General features: G+C 44.2%; 1 protein-coding gene across 1 annotated transcript in view; it reads left to right on the forward strand.

Moving 5' to 3' along the window:
• LOC310800600 (calcium-dependent secretion activator 2-like) overlaps positions 1 to 27,433 on the forward strand; it is a 184,976-nt gene that overhangs the window by 80,735 nt on the left and 76,808 nt on the right. The window contains exons 12-15 of the mRNA XM_083663223.1: positions 5,856 to 5,957; positions 9,224 to 9,287; positions 12,501 to 12,624; positions 16,085 to 16,185. Of these exons, the coding sequence (XP_083519349.1) occupies positions 5,856 to 5,957; positions 9,224 to 9,287; positions 12,501 to 12,624; positions 16,085 to 16,185 (391 nt within the window). The remainder of the gene's footprint in view (positions 1 to 5,855; positions 5,958 to 9,223; positions 9,288 to 12,500; positions 12,625 to 16,084; positions 16,186 to 27,433) is intronic.

Here is a 27,433-nt window from a genome sequence, read left to right on the forward strand (position 1 = left end):
GAGAGAGAGGGAAATTTGAGACCTGCTGCAGACGGGACACGCCCACACAGTCCGCGGGAGAAAATACACTCTAAAATCTAATTGATTCTCATGACTTTTGCCATGACTGTCGAACCTAAATTTATATACTTTGCGACGTTCGTCATCGTTCAAATTTGGCTGGTGGCTTATTAACATAGGTTCCTGTGATGTGATGAACTCAAAATGCTAAATAAAAAAAAAAAATATTTCTGGTTTCCAGGGACTTTAAAAGCATCAGTGGTCTCAGTTTAATATAACCTGCTCTATGCAAAGGATGTGTCATTGGCTCATTTTAACACACATTTCAGAAAAATCTCTCTTCACAATGTCAATAGAGCAATGTGCCCTGGCATGTGGCCTAGGCCAGATGGCCACGCCCCTAAAATGACCAAGGTCATTCAATTCATGCTTCTGCATCGTCCAAGTGAGAAGACACTACAGACAGAAAAGTGGCGAAAACCAACCACTTTCCTCTCTTTCTTTTGTTGACACTTGAATATTGATTGTGTTTTTGTTTGTGCATACAACCAAAGGTGTTTCCTAACTGTCTCATATGGAAGAAGGGTGCAGACGCACTGTCTTGAAATCTATGTATCAGTTAGTCCATAAGGATTCCACTGTGTCATAAAACATCCATTTCTTCCAAACAATCACATTGTCTCTCACTCTACGCTTATAGGTCTTTTTTTCAATAGTATAAATCTCTCTTGTAATGTCTAACCATTGTTCGTTAGTATGGGGGTCCTATACCAATTTCTTGCTATTGTGCTCAATAATTGTGAATCGTTGTCAATGACACAATCATTTATTTTTCAAGGTGCATCACTTTGCGTTCCTTTATTGCAAATCTCACAATGTCCATGGACACATGGACACATGGACACATGGACACGCAACATGCACATTTCCCCAAAAGCTCACAACTAGAATAAGGTGAGAGGTTTCCGCGCGCGCACGGCTCACTGCTCACAATTGCCCGTGCATGCACTGTTGAGCAGGCGAGCACGCACGCAAACAGGCGAGCAAACAGGCGAGCACGCTGTTAAGTTAAGTTAAGTTATCCTTTATTTATCCCCTTGGGGAAATTCATCCTCTGCATTTGACCCATCCTCTACTAGGAACCTTCCTAGAACTAGGAGCAGTGGGCAGCCGCAGTGCAGCGCCCGGGGACCAACTCCAGTTCTTTTTACCATTGCCTTGGTCAGGGGCACTGACAGGAGTATTAACCCTAACATACATGTCTTTGATGGTGGGAGGAAACCAGAGCTCCCTGGAGAAAACCCACACAAACACAGGGAGAACATGCAAACTTCAGACAGAAAGAACCTGGGACGGACCGGGGTTCGAACCCGGGACCTTCTTGCTGTGAGGCAACAGCGCTAACCACTGATCTACCGTGCCGTGTTTTTGTTTGTGCATGCAGCCAAAAGTATTTTCTAACTGTCTCGTATGGAACAAGGGTGCAGATCATTTCTTCCAAACAATAACATTGTCTCTCACTCTACGTATTTTTTTGAACGTGCAATATTTCTAGTATTATATAGGAGTATAATTTATGACATTTCCAAAAAACGTGTGTGTGGTTTGCTTGCCTGTTCCCACATACGCGCCAACATGATTCTGGTGAACCAGTTTTTTTTTTCACTCATCGTTTTAGTATGCGGGGTAGGTTTTCCCATCCAAACTGTCCCAAAATGTCCTTGAATTTTGTAAAGCGTTTCTCCGTTGTCTAGTTTTGTTTTCCCTAATTTGCACAAACCTCCTCATTATGTTTACATGGGCAGCTTTTGAATAAAGGACACAAACATCATCAGCACATGTCCATGATCTCTGACAGCGTGGCATCAGTCTCAGATGTGCTTTGTGTCACCGTCTTTGTTGTATCATCTCTGCCACCGCCAAGTGAATGAGCTGCCTGGGAGTCTTGAAGAGCACGGTGCAGCCTGGAGACCACTTTGCATTCATACGTGTGGGGCTGGTATGTAGGGGTGGGAATCACCAGATCCCCTACGATACAATATTATCACAATACGATAGTATTGCGATATATTGCGATTTATTACCTTTTTTCAACTGCACATTATGTCCCCAAAGGAAAAAAACTGTCAACATCTTGTTTTTATCTGAGATAAAGTTTCCAGTCAGTTCATGTCACGTCAATCATTTTTATTGCAGTACAATGGGATTGTCAAGCAGACAGACTGACCAACACTGTCATAAAAACCTGTCATAAATGTTGTTTGTACTTGACATTTTGTATAATAAAATATCACGATACTTAGCATTCGATACGATCCGATATATTGCCCACAAAATATTGCGATACTATGCTGTATCGATCCCCCCACCCCAATAGGATTCTCTCTTTTTTTCACACATAGCTGCATGTAGAGGGGGTTTTGTAAAGCAGCTGACACATACTCAATAAAAAGCCATCTGGGCGTACAGTGTAACACTTGTGACATCACTTAGTCAGCCTGGCTGCGGTGAGTGTGAATGCTAGGCTGAGGCTAGGCTGTGAGGCTAGTGACAATGCCCCCACTATTTGGAGATACCCCTACCGGACGTAGAACAAAACACAACAATGTTTTTCCTCTTCTCTAAGGTCTCATATCTCATTTATATGAAATGGATTCTTGTATGAAAAATATTTTACTGCAAAAATTATAGATCTAGATTAAGTCCTTATTCGTGGGGGCTTTTGGGCCTTGTTGAAGAAGCACGATTTAAACACGATTTCAGACGGCAGCCCGTCTTTATTGTCACACGAACACTACAACACATGCATGCGGCCACTACACACACTCATGCTGACGGTGGCCGGTGAAATATGTCCTCTGCATTTGACCCATCCAGACTTGTCCTTTCCTCCAGGGGGCAGGCCAGGAGCAGTGGTCGCTATTTCTTTCCAGCGCCCGGGGACCATCATTGGACCATCATTGGACCAACTTCAGATGTTGTCGTCACTGGTCGGATGACGATCTTCTGCATGTTTTTAGTGGGGGGGTTATGTACGGAGGAACCCCCTGGGGGGTCCGGGGAGAACATGCAAACTCCACACAGAAAGGCCCTTTCGACGAGATAGCCCACCTGGGCAGTAGGCACTGAAGATATGGGGGGGGGGGGGGTCACAACTCCAGTGCCCACAGCGTCCCAGGTGAGAATCGAACCCAGAACCTTCGAGCTGTGAGGCGACAGCGCTTACCACTGCACCACCGTACCCCCCTAACGGCAGATGGCAGTTGGGAAGAAGCTGTTCTTGTCACGAGAGTTTCTGGTTCTGCCAGACCTCAGGCTTCTGCCAACAGTTTGTGGCCTGGGAGGCAGGGGTCGACCATGACTTTCCCAGAGCGCTTCAGCGTCCTGGTGGTGTGAAGGTCCTAAAGGGATGGCAGACTGCATCCGACCACCTGTTCAGCTTGGTAGATGCTATGCTGCAGTCTGCAGACTTCCTGGAGGGCAGTAGCATACCAGATGGCGATGGAGGAGGTGAGGATGGATTCGACAGTGGAGGTGTAGAAGAGCACCATCGTTGATTCTTTTGGCACTTTGAGAATCTTCTGTTGTGCCTTCTTGGTGAGAGCTCTGATGTTCGGCTCATGGCCGATATTTCCAAAACTCGACAACTCACACCAAAACCATCTAGATTAGGGGTGCCCAATGTTTTGACACTTCAGATGTACTTTTACATTTTTCAACTGTACAAGATCTACCTAAGATCTACCTGAGTGCTGTTGGCTGTGTGTTTGCACGCCCATAGATACAGACGGTCTGTGTGGGAATGCCGACAAAATGTGACTTCCGGTAGCGTTGTGTCGATAGGGCGTTGGGGAAAATCAATAATGTGACCTGACTCACCAGCGGGAAAGATGCTGCAGCTCTACACTACAGGATTGGGGATTCAAAAGCAGGTACAGAGAAGTATGTTCAGATGTGCGTTCATCACTGTGGGGGTTGAATCCCCGATCCTGTCTGCCTGGGCTGGGCTAGCAGCTAAATGCTAACTCTGCTGCCTGGAAAGAATGGGAGGATTTCCCCCATGCTGACCCATTGAACACACGTCTATGACGAGACACCGCCTGAATGCCTATTTCACATCCCACCCAAATCTGCCGTTTTGTGTCTAAAATGCAGGAAGTAAAACGAAAAAGATCCAGTTAGCCGTTCCTCTGCTGCAGGGAAACATACAATTTATGTCCGTGCACCCCGTCTCATTTTTACATTGTGTTACTTCCTGCATTTTAGACATAAAACGGCGAATTTGGTTGGGATGTGAAATAAGCATAATCCTGCGTCCGTTTGGAGCGTGGGTCATGCACGTCCGATCCAAATCACTGCATACGCTCCAAAATGGATGCAGGGAAACGAAAGTATGTCAGGGCTGCAACCATCATCAATGTCCAACGCCTATAAAAGCAAGTATCTCCACCATGGACGTCGCGGGGGACACATTTCCAAAGTCGGGCGCAAATAGGACCTTCGGGGACGATGCACGGCCATCTTTAACTCTTGCAGTGTGACATCATTAAAGGCCAGCGTCGGGGCATCTGGGACGCCTCATGACACCCTGATGAAAAGACTAGCATGGCAGCCTTTAAAGACTGGCATGCCAGTCTTTAAACACTAGCATGGCAGTCTTTAAAGACTAGCATGCCAGTCTTTAAAGACTAGCATGCCAGTCTTTAAAGACTAGCATGCCAGTCTTTTTGGTCTTTTCTCGCATAGTTTGACAGCTATTACAACCACTTCCTTCTGACCTCAGCTTGAAGTGTGGCTTCTTGGGCAGAAACACAGAGCATCCCCGCCCCGTAACCATAGCAACTCACTCACTCTGCCTGCCTGCAAGAGGAGAGGGAGAGCCGCACAGCAGCAGCATGCAGGGAAAGCTACACAAGGCTACACAATCTATTATATTGTAGGCTACAATATACCAGCTCGATTTTGTAGGCTATATTTCTCGCTTTCGGCTGCTGTTTGGGGCTGCTGTTGTGCTGTGCTGTCTGTCATGTTTTCGCTCCGTGAGGTTATCAACAGTGTTGGGGGTAACTCATTACAAAAGTAACATATTACATGTAATATATTACTTTTAGCAGTAACTCAGTAATATAACTTATTACTTATAGGATTTCAGTAATATTATACCAGTTACTTTGTCAAGTAACTCAAGTTACAAATTGAGTTACATTTTATTAAATCAAAACCCATACTACACATATTTAAAAAAGATACGATAATTTCCTAATCAAACTGTGTGTTTTTATGCAAATAACCACTATAGATGACAATAACAAAGGGAAAGAATACCATTTAGAATTTTGCATTGTTTACACTGACTTCAAGGCGGTTGAAATTATTTTTCGGGATGGTTCCGGGGCGGCGATGTCATTCTGCTGCTGCTGTTGTTTTGGTGAAAGTAATGCAAAAGTAGTGTATTAAGTAAGGAATTACTCTACACAGAAAGTAATATTGTAAAGTAACTTATTACTTTCAAATGAAAGTAACTAGTAATATGTAGTATATTACATTTAGAAAGTAACTTGCCCAACACTGGTTATCAATTATGATTTAAAAATAGACTTGGTCATTGTTCTGCGTCAGAGTTGGCAGTCCTGGTCGCGATCAGACTTGTCGTGCTCTCCCGGCCAAGACACGTCATGGATTTATGGCAGAATGATTGGCTCATATGACATGGTGACATCGTGAAAGACAAAATGTAGACTGATCTTGGCATAAGAGGATTTTTGTTTGTTTGTTTGTTTGTTGGGGGGGGTGGACCGTCCGTCAAATGATGTGTTGAACTGCCAGCTAACGTCTGTTCTCTCTCTGCTGCTCAGGCCAGACGGGATGGGCACGGTGATGGTGGAGGAGAGGGAGCAGTTTGAGGCAGTCAGGACACGCCTCATGGCTCTGCTGGACAACCACATCACACACTTCAGGTACCACACGCCCCATCTTCACATCTGTTCATATACAGCATCTGGTGTAGTTCCTCTAAACAGCTTCTCCCCCAACTGTTTTGTAGATGGAAGCACTTCCGGTTGCCTCCTAGCCTCAATGGCATCAAGCCTAAAGTTTATTAAGCAGAATTAATTCAGGCCCTATTTTGAGAAGTTCTGAAAGTATACTGTACATTTACCCAAAAATGAAAAATCATGCATTATTCATTATTATTTTTTGTGATTTTTTTTTTTTTTGCATACATTGTTAACCCTAGAAGAGCCAGAATTACATATCTACTAGAACAAAGAATTCCCTCACTAACTACTAGAACAGCTGTAAGTGGTCATTTTCGCCACTCTAGATTGCAAACTCTATAATTTCTCATGATAAATACCCAATTGAACCTTGGGGTGATCCTTGACAACCAGCTGTCTTGCTCAGCCAACATAGGTGCAACAGCACGCTCCTGTAGGTTCTCCCTCTACAACATCCGCAAAATCCGTCCCTTTCTGACAAGAGAAGCGACTCAACTCCTGGTCCAGTCACTTATCCTCTCCCACCTGGACTACTGCAACGTGCTCCCGGCCGGCCTACCTGCCACCGACATCCGACCGCTTCAGCTCATTCAGAACGCTGCAGCCCGTCTGGTATTCAACCAACCCAAATTCTCTCATGTCACTCCCCTCTTCCAGGACCTTCACTGGCTTCCCATCTTGGCCCGCATCAAATTCAAGACACTGGTTCTGGCCTACAGGGCAGTACACCAGTCAGCTCCCCTGTACCTGCAATCTATGGTCAGGTTCCAAACCTCTCAGCGCTCCCTTCGCTCCTCCACCAGTGCAGGTCGCCTCGCCCCTCCTTCGCTACGGGGGCTCAAAAGTCGCTCATCCCGTTCGCGACTCTTCTCGTCCCTGGCACCTCAATGGTGGAACGAGCTTCCACCTTCGGTCAGGACAGCTGAATCACTGCCGATCTTTCGGAAAAGACTAAAGACACACCTTTTCATGCTCCATCTGGGCCCTTCTTGATCTAACTTCGTTCTCTCTCTTTCAAAAAATACAAAAAAAAAAAAAATACTAACCTAAACTTGTACCACTAACCTAAACTTGTACCACTGTTCCTTCAGAAGTTGTAGTTGTCATAGACTGTGCTCCATAGTTGATTGCTCTATTGCTGACAAAAATGTGTTATTGTAAGTCGCTTTGGATAAAAGCGTCTGCCAAATGACGTAATGTAATGTAATGTAATGTAATTGAAAGATGAATGCATTCACTGTGTTTTAAAAAGACAAAATGTGAAAAGATAGAACTCCAGGAAATTCAATGACCGCCTATGACTGTTCTAGGTAAAAATTATCACATTTTCTTTGCCTCTTGTGTAATTCATATAAAAACAATTTTAAATGAAAATACAGACACTTTCTACGAAAAGTCAGCCACCAGCGACATTGTATATATTTTTTTATTCAACAAAGTTATTGCACATGTACATTTCAAAAACGTCCAAATGACCGCCGTAGCTGTTCTCTTGTTCAATAGGTGCAGTCTATGACCAGGGATGTGATCTAAAATAGTTCAAAAGTAATTTTTCATTTCAGCTCGACTTTAAGAACAATCCAGGGCCCTGAGAAGGCAGTGAGTTAGATGTTAGATGTTCCTCTGGGTGGGTGTGAGGTGCAGCAGCAGCAGCAGCAGTGACGGCTGCTTGTCGTGCGCCCCACATCTCTCTGAAACAGGAGTATTTTGTAACCCTGTCAGCCGGCACACCTCTGCACCTCTGCGTGCTGCTCGTCAGAACGTGTGAACGCATTGTGACGGCGGTGTGAAAGCAGCCGCCTCCAGACCTTGAGCAAGGCTTCGCTCAATGGATCCCACTCCATTAGCCGGCCTCAACCCCTCAACCTGGCTCTTTAAACCCCCCCCCCCCCCTCCCTCCAGGCCTGAGAGGGGCCCTCCATCTGCTGCGGGGTCATTATAACTCACCTCCACAAGAGGCTAATGCTGCTAAACAATCCCCAGGACAATGCTGGGATTATTCTCCTGTCTCCAGACAACAGCAGGATTAATGTAGTTTGCTTCAGATTAAAGCTCTGCCTCATTCTGCACTCTTTAGATTGTACCTTTAACCATTATTTTCATTATCGATTCATCTCTCAATTATTTTCACAATGAATTGATTAGTCGTTTGGTCTATAAAACGTTCTCTGTATTTCATTTAAGATGACGTCCTCAAATGTGTAGTTTGTCCGTCATATGAGTAAAGAAACCAGTCTGGCTGTGTTTATGAAGTACTGTACGGTTCAGTTGGCAATGAGCAACGTGAGACCAACTGAACGGTGGCAGACTTCTAAAGTAATTACTCTACTTTACTTTACTTTATTTGACTCTATTCTGATATCCATTTAATCTGTACTGTTATTTCCACTTGCTATGTGTCTCTTTATTGTATATTACCTATTTAATCAATGTTTAGACTGATGGATGAATGACTTTGGACCATTTAGTAGTATTTTTGTGTTAGTCTTAGGTGTTTTGTAGGTTGTAAATGTTACTGTATTTATTACAATACATGCACTTTTTCAAATCTAGATGTGTCAGTAAATACAATTGACTTAGTGTCTGGGGCCCTATTCTCAAGTTTCAGATAGCTTATCACGGTGTCCGATTTCACCTATCTCCATTATGTCTTACTGCAGGGATACTCAACTTGCTTTGCCGGGGGGCCACTTTCGTGAAATGATAGGAGGCCAGGGGCCAGTTAATAAACAAACAATATGCATTTTTCTGTCAGCCGGAGTTTAGTCTGACAATGTTGTGCACACCGGATAGTTAGTTAGGTTAAGTTAGTTAGGTTAAGTACATGCATAAGTGCCTGGGTAGCGAGCAGACGGCGGTATTTGACAATTATGCTGGAGCTCAGTCAAACTCTATTTCACGTTAGTTTTTATTGTGAATTAGATTCTAATTCACAATGAAAACTAACTTGAAATTATTAGAAAATGGTCGCGGGCCGCGTCTGGCCCCCGGGCCGCAAGTTGAGTATCACTGTGTTACTGTATATACTGTAACTGTACTTATTAAACTGATTTGTGATTAAACTGAGCTGAACTGACTGGTCTCAGATCAGCCCAGGAGGTGTGTCATCAGATGAGAGGGTGCAGCCATCTGTCCCACCATCCTTTCTTCAGTCTTCAGTCTCTTCACGCTGCCTGCCCACCTTGAGACTGTTTTTAACGTGACTCCGCCCACGTCTGCCTCTGCAGGTACTGCTTTCCCTTCGGACGGCCAGACGGGGCCCTGAAGGCAACACTCTCCCTACAGGAGCGGGTACGGACTCAACACCACGCTGCACCTACACACTTATGTTTCTGTCAACTTTGCATCCTCTGTGTCAAACTCCATTTCATCCCGCATTATGGTTGCCCTCAAAAGGCCGGTTGTAAATGCAACACCATGTAAATGTATCTAGCCTACTTGTTATCATATTACATAATAATTAATAACTACCGGTAGCTCTGAAAGCAGAATTATAGGAAAAGTATTGGCAAACAGACAACTAGTACAACTATTATATAATTTATTAGAAAAAATAAATATACAAAGTAGTATATTAAGTAATAAAGTCAGCATAACAATATTTTCAGTTTGTGTAGCCTACAAGCAACGTTTCAAATTCAAAATGTATATTGGTTAAGGGTGCATTCAGCGATGTTTTTGTGTTAAAATAAGTGTTAAATGGCTCTATATTCTGACAGCAATCACTGAAATAGAGTTCATGTAGGATGTAGTTAAGCGCGCCTCAACCTCTACAGCCCAGCAGGCTGGTCTGGTGCTTCTCAGAAAAGGCAAACTTACAATATAGCTGATTGGATGTAATCCAACAGGTACTGGAGCACACAGATCAAGTGTATAATGAAGTTTAGTTCAATAAAAAACTTCATTATACACTTGATCTGTGTGCTCCAGTACCTGTTGGATTACATCCAATCAGCTACACTGAAATAGAGTGTTTGGTCAGTGACTTGAAACCCCCAAAAGGTGCTGTCCTCTATCTCTCTCCTGTAGGGTTGGGGGTTTCAAGTCACTGACCAAACACTATTTCAGTAATTGCTGTCAGAATATAGAGCCTTTCACACTTATTTTAACACAAAAACATCGCTGAATGTACCTTTACAAAAATAAAAATCCAAATATGGTTCTGGTTCAGGTTACTCAGACATGATGTGGACTAGGGCTGCACGATATATCGTTTACACATCGACATTGCGATGTGCGCATGCGCGATAGTCACATCGCAGGACGTGCGATGTCAAAAGCAAATTAACTCGTCATGTTGCTTGATAAACTCTCACTTTAGGGGTAGCCTACTGAGTGAAATGCAGGCTCTCTCAAAGGAGAGAGACGCCCCGCTACTGTACTCACTCATTTAATGCTTAGCTTCAACACAACAAACATGCACAGAGAGCAAAATTGAATTGTTTTTGCTTATGTTGCGTTGCTGACAGTAGCCTGTCTGTAAACGATGTGGTTGCGGAGGCGGACTTGTCCACAGCTTGCAGCGCACTCGCATACAGCAGGCTGGCTGCTGTAACTCAACATGTCCGTGGAGTGGAGATTTTTACTCTTGAAACACCAAAAAGCAAGACCGCAACTTATGACACGAAGGCTAAAGTGATTACTGAGAAGTTGTCCGTGTATCACCGCAGCTCTCTCTCCCCCTCAGTCTGATGATGCATCAGATGATAGCAGTAACGTTACGGTAGAGGTAATCATACATAGCGACTCATTTACACAAAACATGTCGGTGAAAATAAAAAGACAATAGACATAGCTGGGCAATTAAATGTATATTTATTACTTTTCACGAATGAATTGTTTGTCACCGGTCGGCTGCATGTGAATCCTCGTCTCTGTACTGCCCTGCGTGCGCTCAAAAACCGGAACTCCCCAAATGCGGAGCGTACCACTTGGTAGTTTCTGGAGGGGGGTCAGACCAAGTGTGTGAAGTAACCGTGTGAAGTGGCAGCGGTGTTTCATTGTTGATTTATTGAAACGTTAGAAGAACGAAAGAAGTTGAAAGCAGTGATTTTAATCAATTAAATCTAATGTTTTTCTGCAAATAGCATCATTGGGAGGTAGATTCTGGCACTCAATATTAGGGGTGGGCAATATATAAAATTTATATCCATATTGTATTGTGATTTGAGACTATAGTCTTAGATGTTGGATGGTAATATGGTGATACAGCATACATGTTGTCTTTCCCTGGTTTTAAAGGCTGCATTACACTAAGTGAAGTATAGGCTAGTGACATTTTAAAGTAGAATGTCATAACTCACTTTTTCATGTAAGTCATGGAAATCCATTGGTCAAAATGTGTATGCACCCTGATAGATGACGCTCTGAGGCCTACCAGTAGGTCACAGCCCAGTGGTTGAGAAACATTAAAATACCTAATTTCCCCTCCAAAATCAGATAGACTCCTCTACAAAATCATCCCAATCATTCTAGAAATATTATTTTCTTTCAAATAGAGCTAACCTGGTGAAAATCTGTATTTTTTCATATCGCAATATATATCGCATGGGCGGGGAATATCGCAATGTCAGTTTTTTCCAATATCGTGCAGCCCTAATGTGGACCAAGGGCTGATGCCCAAACCGAATCTGCGTTTTGTTGTGGTTGTTGTGGTTGTGTTTGTTTTTTGCATTTTCTGCGCATATTGTTTCTTAAAATCTGTGGAATTCTGCGGAGTGGAATTTTGTGCTCATTTACGTGTACAACAGTCATATCATAACATAAACAATGTGTTTTCACAATTCTGGCCACTTAAAATATGTTAAATCAAGATGGGAGTAAATTGAGAGACAGCGCAAAAGCCATGAATTTTACAATTTCTATTATCAATATTATGTAATAAACTCTGTAAAGTTTAAATGCAATCAATATAAATATAGTAAATGTAAATATAGCAAAAGTTGCATCAATAAATAATCACGTGTAGAAACAGCAATATTAACAAGCAAACTGTGTGTGTGTGTGTGTGTGTGTGTGTGTGTGTGTGTGTGTGTGTGTGTGTGTGTGTGTGTTTGTGTTTGATCCATTGAAAACCTTTGGCTCTGTCACCAAAATAAAACAAGAATTTTGAACCTGGCTTAATCCAATGTTCAGATTTCTGCAAATTATTTATGCCTCATTTGTGCAACATACTATTTCAGAAAAGTTGTAATACAAAAAATAATTGTCTTAACGCATGGTAAGCAATCAACTGGGGAAGTTTCATGGTGTTATCTATTAATTCAAATGTGTACCCTATTCACCTGTAGTGTTTGTTTTGAATGAATCAGATTTAGGCGATTTTCAAAACTTTCCCCTCATAGGATTCTTTAAGACTTTTCTCTCTGATTGTTGAGAACACAATATCCATTGAGTTTGGTTTAGTTGCAATTAGTGAGAAGTTGACCGACATGTTGTGGTAAAATGCCTGGACTACACTGTAGTGTGGAGCTGAGATGATGATGAGCAGCTGTCTGTCCTCAGGTCCTGATGAAGGACATCACCACACCTGTCCCTCCAGAGGACATGAGGAAGCTGGTGCAGAGATGTCTGGAGAGAGCCGCCTGCATCAACTACACCCAATTGACTGAGTATGCCCAGTTCAATGGTAAGACCATCAACTATACCCAGCTCACTGAATACGGCCAGTTCAATGGTAAAGCCCAGGGCACACCAATCAAACATTCTCCAACAAACAAACACAGATGTGTGTCTGGGGTGCCATGGCTGTCTGTCCTTGTTTGGAGATGTTTAGCAATGTTGGGTCAGATTCGACATGTTCAATCCTTGTTTGTCTGTGTTTGCCAATGGCACACCAATCAAACATTCTCCAACACCTGCCAACATTCTTGTTATAAACCATAATATCTGTGTTGTTTCACCTTTCATTGAAAAATGCTTCCACCTGATTAAAGGAAACATGTGATATTGACTGATGCCCTGTTCGGTCATGTATCATGGTGTAGTTAGTTAGCTAATCTAGCTCTATTTTGGACCAAACAGGGGCTTGAGTTGAGCTACAGAACAGTATATGCAGCTGCTGGACAGAGCCAGGATCTGTTTGGAGATCAATAATAAGGAAAACAAAAACATCACATTACATAAAAACATCAGTCAACAACATCACATAATGTCATTTCTTTAATCTGGTGGAAGCATTTTCAATAAAAAGTGAACCGACACAGATAATGGTTTATAGTGGGGCTTTTCATGCCTGCCCATTCACTCGAAATAGAACTCTCCCCAATGCAAAATTCAAACAGGTTTAGTTGCCAGTAACATGACAGTAAGAAAGGCAGATGTAGTGAGCAAAGATGGATGATTTAATATTCCATAGCTCTGACCTAACTGACATCACTATTGTGAGCACAAAACAAATAACACTTCTGATATAATATGATATGAATGTTTTACTAAAGTGTATCACTCAATACAAAAAATAAAGGTTTTGATAGAACCGAAAGCCTATGGCTGCTTAGTCTGCAGATAAAACACAATGACAAAAGCCATAGTAATTTAGACTTAGGTGTGCATAAACTACAGGTTAAGAACTTCCTTTTTTAAATACAAAAATGTAAAATTATCGCTTATCGGACAGGAGAAGCAGATATTTGTCGGTTATTCACCTTATGTTCATACGCGGGGGTGGGCCAAATTCTTCCGGGTCGTGTTAACACTTCCGGCGGTCACGGGTCGAAATACAAAGAACGTCAGAAGAAGAACGTTGTTTTTGTAGCGGACAGCGCAGGGGGTAAAACAAAGAACGTAGCAGCCTACTACTTTGAGCTCAGTACACAGCAAGCAAGCAGAGTATCCACTGTTAGCCAGGTCAGATAACGTTATCGTCGACAATGACGAGCACTTTCTTGTAAAACGTACCTGGACTCCAACAAAGAAAGCTTCAGATAGTTTTCTCTCCTCCGAGCGCAGCTCGAGCCACTTACGTCTATAAGACACGCAGACGTTAACGTAATTCCCTGGAATGCGAGAATTAACGAGCCAGTTACATGGCATTGCATTCTTAGACATTGCCGTTTGCTTTTATTTGGTATGTTACATACAATAGGCAAAATTATTAGTTATTAATTCAGAGTTAGATGATATTGGAGCAGGCGGCCTTTTTTTTCTTTTTTGCCGGAAGTCGTCACACGACCACACAACCCGGGTCAAATGGGCGTGGCTACATAAGGTGAATAGTATTGGCTGAAAAAATCCCCTCCCCAAAGTCTATAAATCCCCCCAAAAATCTATGAATCCCCCCTATCTGACGAACATAAAGGGGGAACGACCCCCCCCCCCAGTATGCAAAGTTAATTTTAGGCCCTGACCATGCATACAGGCCACCGACATCTCCATGACAACCAAGTCCACAACTGAAGATGCCCATTGTTCAAAAGGCAGAGGATGAGGAGACTTCCGTCTCTGACATACCTTCTTTTTTGCGGCATTAAGGCCCAACCATAGCTGACGCCTCTGCCTCAAGGATAAATTCAACCCATTAAAATCATTCAACAATAAAACAACCGGAGAACAAGGAACAGCGACTCCCAACACTACGGACATCTTCCTTCAAGAACCAATATTGAATGCATAATTAATCATATTCAGAATCAAAGGACCAAGTTGAGGCCAGAAAGTTAATAAAAATTCAGGAGCAATCCCATCAAAACTAGGGATGCACCGATCCACTTTTTTCACTTCCGATCCGATTCCGATACCTGAATTTGGATATCTGCCGATACCGATATTTTTTACCAATATCTTTCTTGATATCGGCTACCGATATTGGATCGGATCGGCCCCATCCCTAATCAAAACCTGGAGATTTGCCTCTGTTCATAGTACGTAACGCGGCTTCTAATTTACACAATGATATCAGTTTCTCCAAAGACAAGACTTCATTAGGAGATAGCTTGGGTAAATGAATATGAGCAAAAAAAAAGTCCGATTTAGAAGAATCAGGTGTTACCCCAGAGCTATAAAGATTTAGCCTGGTAAACCAGCCCGTCACGTAAACGCACATTTCATTTGGTTCTGCGTGACAGTCTGGCCCCAACTCTTCACCCAGTCCTTAGCAGGGGCGGGAGCATGGGCGGGCGTAGTTGCCTTGACAGACAACTCCTTCAGCCAATCAGCGTCGGATCCAGTCAAACCCAAATCCACTCGGGAGAACGGCAAAAACATATTTTCCACCGAGAAACTCTGCGGTTGCGGCGAGTTGTTGTTATTGAGTCTATTTCTGCAATAACTGCACTTTATGGCTGGTTAAACTAGACAAATGCTGACATGACTCCTCGAGACGATCAGGCAAGGAGGCGGCCATTATTGTTTTGTTAGTGCAGTGCTAGTGGCGTTCCTGATTGGCCAACTTGCGCTGTCAATCACAGCGCAGTCGTTGATTGGCTCTTCCGCTCTGCAGCTTCTGCTAAACCCCCCCACTGGCTTTGGGGCCAGACCGTCACGCAGAACCAAATGAAATGTGAGTTCACGTGATGGGCTGGTTTACCAGGCTAATAAAGATTAGAAAAAAAGTGTGAAACGTATTATTGATTTGCGTGGGATCTGTCACCAAATCGCCCTGTGGTGATTTGATGGATGTTATATTGGTAAAGTTCTCACAGGCTCTGAGACTCATAGCTAGTGATCTAATGATATAAAGTATGTAATAATATATGTACTGTATATTCATATCGAATTGACAAATATATTTCTGTGGGGAAAAACAAGGGGAGAGCTTTGTTTCATGCAACAAATAAAATAGAGATGACTTTATGGTATCTAATGTCAAATCATTTGAATAAAAGTGATGATGTCCACATGATGATGTCAAAAACAAACAGAGGCACATCTTCCAAAATCAAGAAGGAAAGCATCAGGAACAACACGTGTCTCCGCCATTTTTGGGCTGCTGTTGTAAGATCTGAGTCTATCTCCATGCTGTGCGTGCGTGTGTGTGTGTGTGTGTGTGTGTGTGTGTGTGTGTGTGTGTGTGTGTGTGTGTGTGTGTGTGTGTGTGTGTGTGTGTGTGTGTGTGTGTGTGTGTGTGTGTGTGTCTCTGTCTCTCTCAGTGGAGGCTGAGGTGGCTCCAGGGAAGCGTCTGGAGGACATGCTGCGACTGGGAGAGCTGTGCATCGAAGTGTTGCAGCAGAACGAAGAGCACCACTCTGAGGTACCAACACAACACACTGAACCAACTACACACTGAACCACCTACACACTGAACCAACTACACACTGACCCACCTACACACTGAACCAACTACACACTGAACCAACTACACACTGACCCAACTACACACTGAACCAACTACACACTGGACCAACTACACACTGACCCAACTACACACTGAACCAACTACACACTGAACCAACTACACACTGAACCAACTACACACTGAACCAACTACACACTGACCCAACTACACACTGAACCAACTACACACTGAACCAACTACACACTGAACCAACTACACACTGAACCAACTACACACTGACCCAACTACACACTGAACCAACTACACACTGACCCAACTACACACTGACCCAACTACACACTGGACCAACTACACACTGAACCAACTACACACTGAACCAACTACACACTGACCCACCTACACACTGAACCAACTACACACTGAACCAACTACACACTGACCCAACTACACACTGAACCAACTACACACTGACCCAACTACACACTGACCCAACTACACACTGGACCAACTACACACTGAACCAACTACACACTGAACCAACTACACACTGACCCACCTACACACTGAACCAACTACACACTGAACCAACTACACACTGACCCAACTACACACTGACCCAACTACACACTGGACCAACTACACACTGAACCAACTACACACTGAACCAACTACACACTGGACCAACTACACCCAACTACACACTGGACCACCTACACACTGAACCAACTACACACTGAACCAACTACACACTGAACCAACTACACACTGGACCAACTACACACTGACCCAACTACACACTGAACCAACTACACACTGGACCAACTACACCCAACTACACACTGAACCACCTACACACTGAACCAACTACACACTTGACCAACTACACACTGACCCAACTACACACTGAACCAACTACACACTGGACCAACTACACCCAACTACACACTGAACCACCTACACACTGAACCAACTACACACTGAACCAACTACACACTGAACCAACTACACACTGAACCAACTACACGCTGACCAACTACACACTGAACCAACTACACACTGGGCCAACTACACACTGAACCAACTACACTCTGACCAACTACACAGTGGACCAACTATGCGTGTCACTTCCAAGCATTATTACCGTACTATAACTAGATGGGCTATTAGTGGTGTGTTTGCTGGACAGCTCACATTCATACTTTATTAAAATGACTATGCAGTCAGTTAGTTTAGTACGTAAACGTCTCTTCCTGAAGCGCACGAGAGCCCCCGCTCACTTACCTCTCCGTCTCCCTCTCCATAACACTGCTTGGCCCAGGGCCAGCGCTGACTTCGCCAAAATGTTCTTTAAATCCACGGGGAATTTAGAGAAAATTGCGATAAAATTCCGATGTCGCGTGCCTGATGTTTAATAACTTGTCCCTATTGAAAATAATCCTAGTAGAGGCGCAAAAAACACAATCAAAGACTAAAAACAAACAAAAAAGAGAGTATCAACACACCGAGACAGCTGAACATAGCGCCATCTTTTTTTTCTCCGTTATATATATACAGATCCTTTCCAAAAAAAATTAATATCATGGAAATACCATGGATGACCGTGGGCTTCAGCGGATTGTCAAGCAGAGACGATTCAAAAATTTGGCAGAGATTCAGAGGGAGTGGACTGAGGCTGGAGTCAGTCATAACTGAGAAGTAGCTGCTGATTTTCTTCACACTATAATAATTTCTTGAAATAATGTTTTGGGGGTTTTCTGGAGCTGTCAGGCAAAATTATGAAAAATGAAACAAATAAAGGCTAGAAATATTTCACTTTGTGTGTAATGAATCTATAATCTATGAAAGTTTCACTTTTAGAAAGGAATTATGGAAAAAACTAACTTTTCCATGATATTCTAATTTTTTGGAAAGTATCTATATATATATATATATATATATATATATATATATATATATATACTGTGTGTATATATATATATATATATATACAGTATATATATATATATATATATATATATATATATATATATATATATATATATATATATATAAACAGCTAATATGCTACTAATATGCATGCTAATAAGAAGCTAGTTAGTGGTTAATAAGTGTACCTTAAAATAAAGTGTTACTATTATACTGACAAAGATATTTTTTGTTTTGATTCTTTTTTCCCTCCTGCCTGCAGTAAATGACGCTCCAGCCGTCAGTGACTTGATCATTTCATTAAGGTCCGTGATCACTTTTCAGCAGCACTGTCCATTTCCATTTCCCTCCTCTCTCCACTCGTTGGCGAGCCGTCGTGCTAAAGTGGCAGCTGACACGGCGCCGCGGCGAGGCACGATGAAAACAACGCCCACGCTCCATATGCACACGTCACTTACAAGCCACCGTGTAAAAACTGACCAATCACAGGTGTGGAGACACTCAGGCATCTGCTTCTGAGCTATTAATACACACCGCTTTCGCCCACTGCCAATTAGAAGCAGCGTTTGTTAGCAGGTGATGTCGGCGCTCGCCACACGCTGTCGCAGACAACAGAGTTTAAAGACACGTTGTAATTATTTAGCATGCTACTGATCACGTCAATGTGTGTCCTCAACTTCTACACAGCTGTCTCTCTTCACTCTGTCTCATTATGATCATGTCAAGGTGATGGATTAGTGTTCGAGGTAAACACACGGTACAGTACATACTGCTGCTTGCTTTGTCTCTTTCTTTCTTTCTTTTGTTTCTTTTTATTTAACTTTCTTTCTTTTTGTTTGTTCTTTTCGTTTCTCTTTCTCTCTTTCTTTCTTTTCTTCTTTCTTTTCTTCTTCTCTTGATAAACAGAACCATTAGTTAGAGAATTTTAGCAAAATGCTTAGACCATCTGTGAAAAAATTTACTACCAATAGCTTTCTTCACCAATGTGTTCTTATAGGTGTCTAGAATCACCTCTCAATTAGTGCAAACCCAAATCCTCGTGGAAAATCCTGGAGAGCCAATCAAAGTTAAGGTGCCCCGAGGGCTTGGGTGGAAAATATGATAAAAATTAAAAGTCTAAAATGAACTTGTGGCGTGTCTAACTAGGGGTTTTCAGGGGTGCTGAATCCATTCCAAACATTATTTTTGAGTAAAAATGTCTCCCTGACCATATGATATTGGTATATTGGTTCTTGTTATGTAAAGCACAGTGTATAATCAACCAGGATTTTCCACGAGGATTTGGGTTTGCGCTAATTGAGAGGTGATTCTAGACACCTATAAGAACACATTGGTGAAGAAAGCTATTGGTAGTAAATTTTTTCACAGATGGTCCAAGCATATTGCTAAAATTCTCTAACTACATCATACAGAAGGACATTGTAATATGTAATGCCCGATTCCATAGCAGATATGTTATTTGCAACCTCAGGCCAGAACGTCTAAACACGATGCACGATTGCACAGTGTCCAGGACGTGCTGTTGCTCTCCTGACCGTCTCTCCTTCTCTCTTTTTTTTCTATTCCGTCGTGGAAAGGGAAGAGAGGTAAGTCTGTCTCCCCCTCGTCTTTACTGCTGTCTGTCTATCTGCCGCCTGCCTGTCTGTCTGTCTGTCTATCTGTCTGTCTTTCTGTCTGTCTGTCTGTCTGTCTATCTGCTGCCTGCCTGTCTGTCTATCTGTCTGTCTATCTGCCTGTCTGTCTCTCTGTCTTTTTTGTTGAAGGTTTTCCATTCACACCTGCCTTTTTAGAAAAATCCGCTGTCCACACTGAACTGCCAAAAATGCATCATTTCTCCCATGGCCCTGCGCAGGACACTTTGGCCAGAGCAGCAGCTTTTCCAGCACCATCTTTTTAAAAGGTTGTTGTTTAAATCTGCGATGGTGAAGAACGAAGTCTATTAGCAACTTAATTTTCTGGAGAAATGCTTGAATCAAAAGGTGAGAAAGTGTGACAGTAGAGGTATTCTCTACGTTTGTACAAAGTCACTTATGCAGACCGTCATGATGCAGACTGTCATGATACTCGGCTCTTATGCACAGTCACTTATGCACAGTCACTTATGCAGACTGTCACTTATGCAGACTGTCACGAAGCTCGGCTCTTATGCACAGTCACTTATGCAGACCGTCACTTATGCAGACTGTCACGATGCTTGGCTCTTATGCAGTCACTTATGCAGACTGTCACGATGCTTGGCTCTTATGCAGACTGTCACGATGCTTGGCTCTTATGCAGTCACTTATGCAGACTGTCACGATGCAGACTGTCACGATGCTTGGCTCTTATGCAGACTGTCACGATGCTTGGCTCTTATGCAGTCACTTATGCAGACTGTCACGATGCTTGGCTCTTATGCAGACTGTCACGATGCTTGGCTCTTATGCAGTCACTTATGCAGACTGTCACGATGCAGACTGTCACGATGCTTGGCTCTTATGCAGACTGTCACGATGCTTGGCTCTTATGCAGTCACTTATGCAGACTGTCACGATGCAGACTGTCACGATGCTTGGCTCTTATGCAGACTGTCACTTATTCAAGCCATCACGATGTAGACTGTCACGATGCTTGGCTCTTATGCAGACTGTCACTTATTCAAGCCATCACGATGTAGACTGTCACGATGCTTGGCTCTTATGCAGACTGTCACTTATTCAAGCCATCACGATGTAGACTGTCACGATGCTTGGCTCTTATGCAGACTGTCACTTATTCAAGCCATCACGATGTAGACTGTCACGATGCTTGGCTCTTATGCAGACTGTCACTTATTCAAGCCATCACGATGTAGACTGTCACGATGCTTGGCTCTTATGCAGACTGTCACTTATTCAAGCCATCACGATGTAGACTGTCCGAATGCTCGGCTCTTGTGCAGACTGTCCAGATGCCAGGCTCTTTGAAACCCATTATAACTACGTGGGCGTTAGGGTGCATCAAAATACACATTTTCAGAATATTGATCTGTCTGGGTGCTAAAAGTGTTACCATCCATGGATAAACAACACATGCAAAGTATTTTTGCAATACGTGGTGATCTAGGGGTACAACGGCACATCAGCTTTTTCGGCAGCAGGGGGTAACTGATCAATTGGTTCATTTTATGCCATTCTCTGGTTCCATCACTTTGGGCTTAGGTTTCAATGTTTGGTTTAAAAAAGAAGAAGCAGCAAGCCATGTGGCAAAGAATTCACCTTCACAATTTTATTATCTTCCAAAAAATCTCTGCTAAATTAATCATTCCCACAAGAATGTTCTAAACTTCAACTTTCTCTGCTTTGGGTCCCTAGCCTAACATAACCAATAACCATTCCTGTCCGAGTTACATTGGGGAGGGGAAAACATAACGGCCACGAGAACTTGAGAGTTGATCTTTCTCGCGGGGGAGGGGGGGGGGGAGGGGGGGGGGGGTGACATTCATGGTCCACACAACACAAAGGAGGAGCAAACATACAGCAGCCATTTCTGTTGGTGCTCTCTGTCCTGTCATCTGTTTTCTCTCAATTGAAGCTGCCCTATATTAAAGGTATGTATTCAAGGTGCATGATTGAAAATTATATATTATTACTCGTCAACTAATTAGAATATCGTGGAAATATCATGGAAAAGTTCGTTTTTTAGGCAGTTATTAAAGCAAAAGGATTCCCGACCAAGTATTGAGTGCAGGCATGAACATAACTTTTCATAAGATCGACATTTCTGTTTTGAAAATACACTTTTTTTATGTGATATTTAATTTGTTGAAATACTGTTTTGGGGGTTTTTATGAGCTGGAAGCCAAACGTATGCAAAGTTAAACAAATAAATACTTGAAATACTTTACTTTGTGTGTAATGGATCTATAATCATATGGAATATCTATGGAATCTAAGGAATTATGGGAAAAAAGTAACTTTTCCACGATATTCTAATTCGTTGATGAGTACCTGTATAATATATTAGTATAATAATATATTATTTTGTGTTTTTTCATGGTTAGACCATTTCACATTATATTACTTTACACCTGCCAGAGGGATCCAGCTCTCACAAAATGCTGCCGCTGCCTTCAAGCTCCTGCACGAGCAGCCGCAGCCTGATCTTCGGTCTGGGTGCCAGCATCACTGATGGAGATGGCATCATCACTGGCGCCAAGCTACCAAGTGGTCGCCAGATCTTGAGGTGCATGATGTATAACAGTGACATGCAACTGCATACCAAGCGACCAGGTTCGATGGGAGATTTGACACGGTTCGAGGCGGCCAAGGTCGTCTTGGAGCAGGTGCGGCCATTTTATGGGAAGGCCAATATCCCGATGGTGAGCGATCGTCGAGCATGCGACAAGATGGTGGCGCTTGTCGACGCTAACAACAAGCTACGGTGCATTCCGCAGGACAGGCGCTGCAGTGAGGCTACAGCTCGACTAGTGGACGCAATGGAGCACAGGCTGGATGCCACATTCCCGCTGTGGTCTCCAAACGCAGAGGAGATGATCCACAATCCAGAGGACATTGCTTTCCTGGCCAGCATGAAGGGCGACAGAGTGGCCACATTTGGAGCGTTTGATGCCAAGCTGCAATCCAAGGTGAAGCGGCGTCAGGAGCGTGAAACAGCCCAGCAGGCATACCATAACAAGGAGCAGCAGAAGATGACTGCAGCGTCCAGCATGGCGGTGTTGGAAAGCCAAAGTGATGAGGATAGCGACGCAGATGAAACGGCTGCTCCACCGGCTGAGGACACACCCACCCGCGAGTATAAGAAGACTGGCACCACAGCCTTCATTCCATCCAACATCCTCAGCCGGCCGAGTCTTGTGTCACTGGCTACATGGTTGAAGATCACACCAATGCAGCAGGCTGCCTTCACGCGCGGCCTGATCGAGGAGTCAGGTGGTAATTCGGCAAAGGTCTCTACATCCTACGTGACAGCAGACTGAGCACGCTGCCACGTGCTGGAGGCAATCAGTGAGGAACGGCACGAGCAGTGGACACCACCTCCCATGTGCACCCTACACTGGGACAGTAAGTTGACGCCAATGCTCAACAATGTACGCCAGTTAGAGGAGCGTCTGACAGTGGTGGTCGGAGATGCGGAGCGGCTCAAACTGCTCGGTGTGCCAGCATTCATGAAGGGGACAGACGAAGCATGTGGAACGATCATCGCCCGGCTGACATGCAAGCTGCTGCAGGAGTGGTGCTGCGCTGACCAGGTTGTCAACATGGCATTTGACACCACCGCATCAAACACTGGCCATCTCACGGCAGCCTGCATCGCCATTCAGCTCTCAATGGGTCGACCACTGCTCTTGTCTGGGTGTCGGCACCACATCGGCGAGGTGCTCCTCAGCCACATTTTCACTGACCTCAAGGTGGAGACGTCACGCTGACCAGAGGTTACATTAGGCTCTTTCATACACAGATCGCGCAAAAATAGCCATTTAGGAGTCCCGTAAAGGCAGCCGCCTCGCCACAGAAATTGCTTTCACACGAGCCAAGCAGCACGGCCACATTACCGTGCTGCTCTGTACTTTCAGGTGAAATCCCCCACTCCCGCATTGAAAGGCGAGCGGAGGGATTTCCAGCTCCTCCTAGCCCAAATTAATATTTTCATAGGTTAGTGTAGCCTAGGCTACTGTATGATGAACGAATTCAATTCAACAACAGACTTTCCTCCTTCTCCTAGTCCGCTGAGGAGATCTGTATCGGCATTTTCATTTGCCGATATCATAACTTAATAAAAAATGCGCTAATTTGCGGCTGCTGCACCTGGAAGAATCCTCTCCTACAGTAGTTCTGTGTCTGGAGCAATGTCCCGCCCACAGCGCTATCTGATTGGTTACACATCAAGCAATCGCCTATCAGAGGGCTCAGAGATGAAATCTTGACACCTCACCTCAGTGCTCTCTGTTCAGCGCAGCCTGCACTAGACAGGGGGACAGTGCGAGGCTGCCTGAAGCGAGAGCAGCGGACTAGTTGGCTGTTGTGACTGTAACAGTCACACTGTGTTAAGGTAAAGCAGCAGATATTGCCATGCCAAAGTTGTAATAAAGTTAATATACATAATAATTACCTACGCTGACATTGCAAAAACACCACGATCTTATGAGCGATTCGTATGAAGCGCTGCCTCGCACAGTGCAAAGTGTGGTGTGTGGAGATAGGTCTGTCTATCAGTCTACTTTTTTTACTTTCACTCGTCACTTTCTTGATACATGAGGTGATTTCCCCTGTAATTTTTTTATGAATGAGCTGACCATTCGCACCTTTTCCGGCTCGCTGCGACGACCTTTCAAGTGGAGGCGGGTTGTCCGCCAATACGGCGATGTGACAACCTTTGGTGCCGGGACAAAAGGCGTACAAGAATTACCCACCAACGCGCGTTCATGCCTTTCACATCGGAGCCGCGAATCCTAATTTCCGTGCATTTTTCGGCTTTCATAGCCGGTGTGAAAGAGCCTACTGTTTACACGTCTGGGGGATAACTGGAACCTGGTGCCACACAAGGACAGTGACCCATTGTCCCGTTACATTCCAGACGCCGCCGAACCACCGTTCCTGGTCAAGTTGCGTGGTGAATTCATTGAGTGTGCTGCAGGAGTGCTTGACTACAAGCGAGGTGACTACCGTGAGTTTGTGCAGCTGTGTCGTGTGTATCTGGGTGCAGACGGTCCAGCGCACACTCCAGTTACCTTCCAACGGCCGGGAGCACTGCACAAGGCGCGATGGATGGCCAAGCTGCTCTACACACTCAAACTGGCCTTGATGGAGCAGCACATTGCGTTGCTTCCTCAGGGCACCATCACCACGCGGCAGCAGGTGCTGAAGATTCGGGCGTTTGCCAACTTTATCACGCACATCTACGCAACGTGGTGGCTGACCTGCGACACGGCCGTAGATGCAGCATGGAATGATCTCACACTCTACCGCCACCTGTATGCTTACAAGTCTGTTGACGAGGGCATCACAGCATCAGCGATTAAGGCGCTGGAGCGGCACCTATGGTACCTGACAGGCGAGATGCTGCCCCTGGCACTCTTCAGCACCGAGGTGCCAGTTGGCGAGCGGCGCGCACTTGCAAATGCCATCTTAGAGCACAAGCCGGCTGATGTCCCAATGCGAGCCCCACAGCTCCGCTTTGCCACTGGTTTCGGCAAGCCGAAGTTCCCAACCCTCTCGCCGACCACCAGCTTGGCCGACCTCGCCAACCCAGACTGCTGGTTCGGCATGTATCAGCTGCACATTGATCCAGCGTTTCTTTCGCTTGATGTAGAGGATTGGGCTACCAGTGCGGAATTCCAGATGGGTGCGGTGAATGTACGTGCCATCAATGTTGTGAATGACTGCGCCGAGCGTGGCGTCAAACTCACATCAGACTTCGTGGCAGCAGCCAGGGGAGAGGAGCATCTGCAGAATGTACTGCAGGCAGTGGAGCATGACCGCTCTAAACAGCCAAAACTGCGCAGCTGCAAGCGCAAGCTGGACCAGGACTAGGACTCTAGTCGTTGCTCAATGGTTGCTTCAATGTTCTCAAATAAATAAATGTTCTATTCAAATTCAAATGTTCTGTTAAAAAATAAATACATCTTGTTCTATTCAAAATGTTGTTCTATGCATTTCTAAAATTTGCCTTGACCCAAAAAGGCAGATTTTCGTATTTTTCACATGCTGTGTTGCACCCCTAAATCTCAATCAATTTTCCCAAAACTTTGCAAAAGTCATTTTTATGTGTCTCATAACAAAATGGAACCCCAGACAGTTTGATATGTTGAGATTTTATTTTTGCATTGCAATTTGATGCACCCTAGTGGGCGTCAGTCTTTTGGTCCTTTAGTTGTGATGTGTTATTCATAATTATGCACAATACAACCGATCAGATATGGTTTCACAGCTCCGATAAAAAATAGTTGGACAAAGTTCCTCAATTCACTCTTCAAACCACAGCAGGGTGACGATCCTTTACGTCTGCTGTGATAATCCATAAGTGCCTGGTTTAAAGCTGTGTGTGAATCCACTACATGACAGAGAGAGAGAGAGTGAGGATAAGTGCCTGGTTTAAAGCTGTGTGTGAATCCACTACATGACAGAGAGAGAGAGAGAGGATAAGTGCCTGATTTAAAGCTGTGTGAATCCACTACATGACAGAGAGAGAGAGAGAGGATAAGTGCCTGGTTTAAAGCTGTGTGAATCCACTGCATGACAGAGAGAGAGAGTGAGGATAAGTGCCTGATTTAAAGCTGTGTGAATCCACTACATGACAGAGAGAGAGAGTGAGGATAAGTGCCTGGTTTAAAGCTGTGTGAATCCACTGCATGACAGAGAGAGAGAGTGAGGATAAGTGCCTGGTTTAAAGCTGTGTGAATCCACTACATGACAGAGAGAGAGAGTGAGGATAAGTGCCTGGTTTAAAGCTGTGTGAATCCACTGCATGACAGAGAGAGAGAGTGAGGATAAGTGCCTGGTTTAAAGCTGTGTGAATCCACTACATGACAGAGAGAGAGTGAGGATAAGTGCCTGATTTAAAGCTGTGTGTCGGCACAGGAAGTGAAAAGGCGCGTGGCGTTTGAAAGGCCTGCTCAGTGCTGAGGCGTCCCACAAGGCCGAGGGTGTTCGCTGTGGAGCCTTGTGTCATTTTACCTTCCATCTCCCTCTCTCTCTCTTTGTGTGTGTCTCTCTCTCTCTCTCTCACACATACTGTAATGACCTCAGTCCATCAGCCGTCGCTTCAGAGGCTGGTTGCACTTCTCCCTGACCAACGCTATTGACAGGTTGACTGCTTGATGCTCTCAACTGTGTGTGTGTGTGTGTGTGTGTGTGTGTGTGTGTGTGTGTGTGTGTGTGTGTGTGTGTGTGTGTGTGTGTGTCTGTGTGTGTGTGTGTGTGTGTGTGTGTGTGTGTGTGTGTGCGTGTCAACCTTGGCCATTCATTTTGTCCAGTGTAAACGCAGCAGTCATGGCCTGAGCAGATACATATATTGAATGATTGCGTACATGAATATATATGATGGATAAAGTGGGATTTCTGCAACTTTTTAATCCAATAAGCTGCTCTGTGTGTGTGTGTGCGTGTGCACGCGCGCGCGTGTGTGTGTGTGTGTGTGTGTGAGTGTACGCGCGCGCGCGTGTGTGTGTGTGTGTGTGTGAGTGTGTGTGCGTGTGTGTGTGTGTGCGTGCAGTGTATTCCAGCAACTGCTTCGTCCCAGTGACGTGTGTCAAGCATGTGGATTTATGAATGAACTCATCAACTCAACTGAGGAATTG

This window comes from Poromitra crassiceps (assembly GCF_964638095.1).
Source record: "Poromitra crassiceps genome assembly, chromosome: 30".
Lineage (NCBI taxonomy): Eukaryota > Metazoa > Chordata > Actinopteri > Beryciformes > Melamphaidae > Poromitra > Poromitra crassiceps.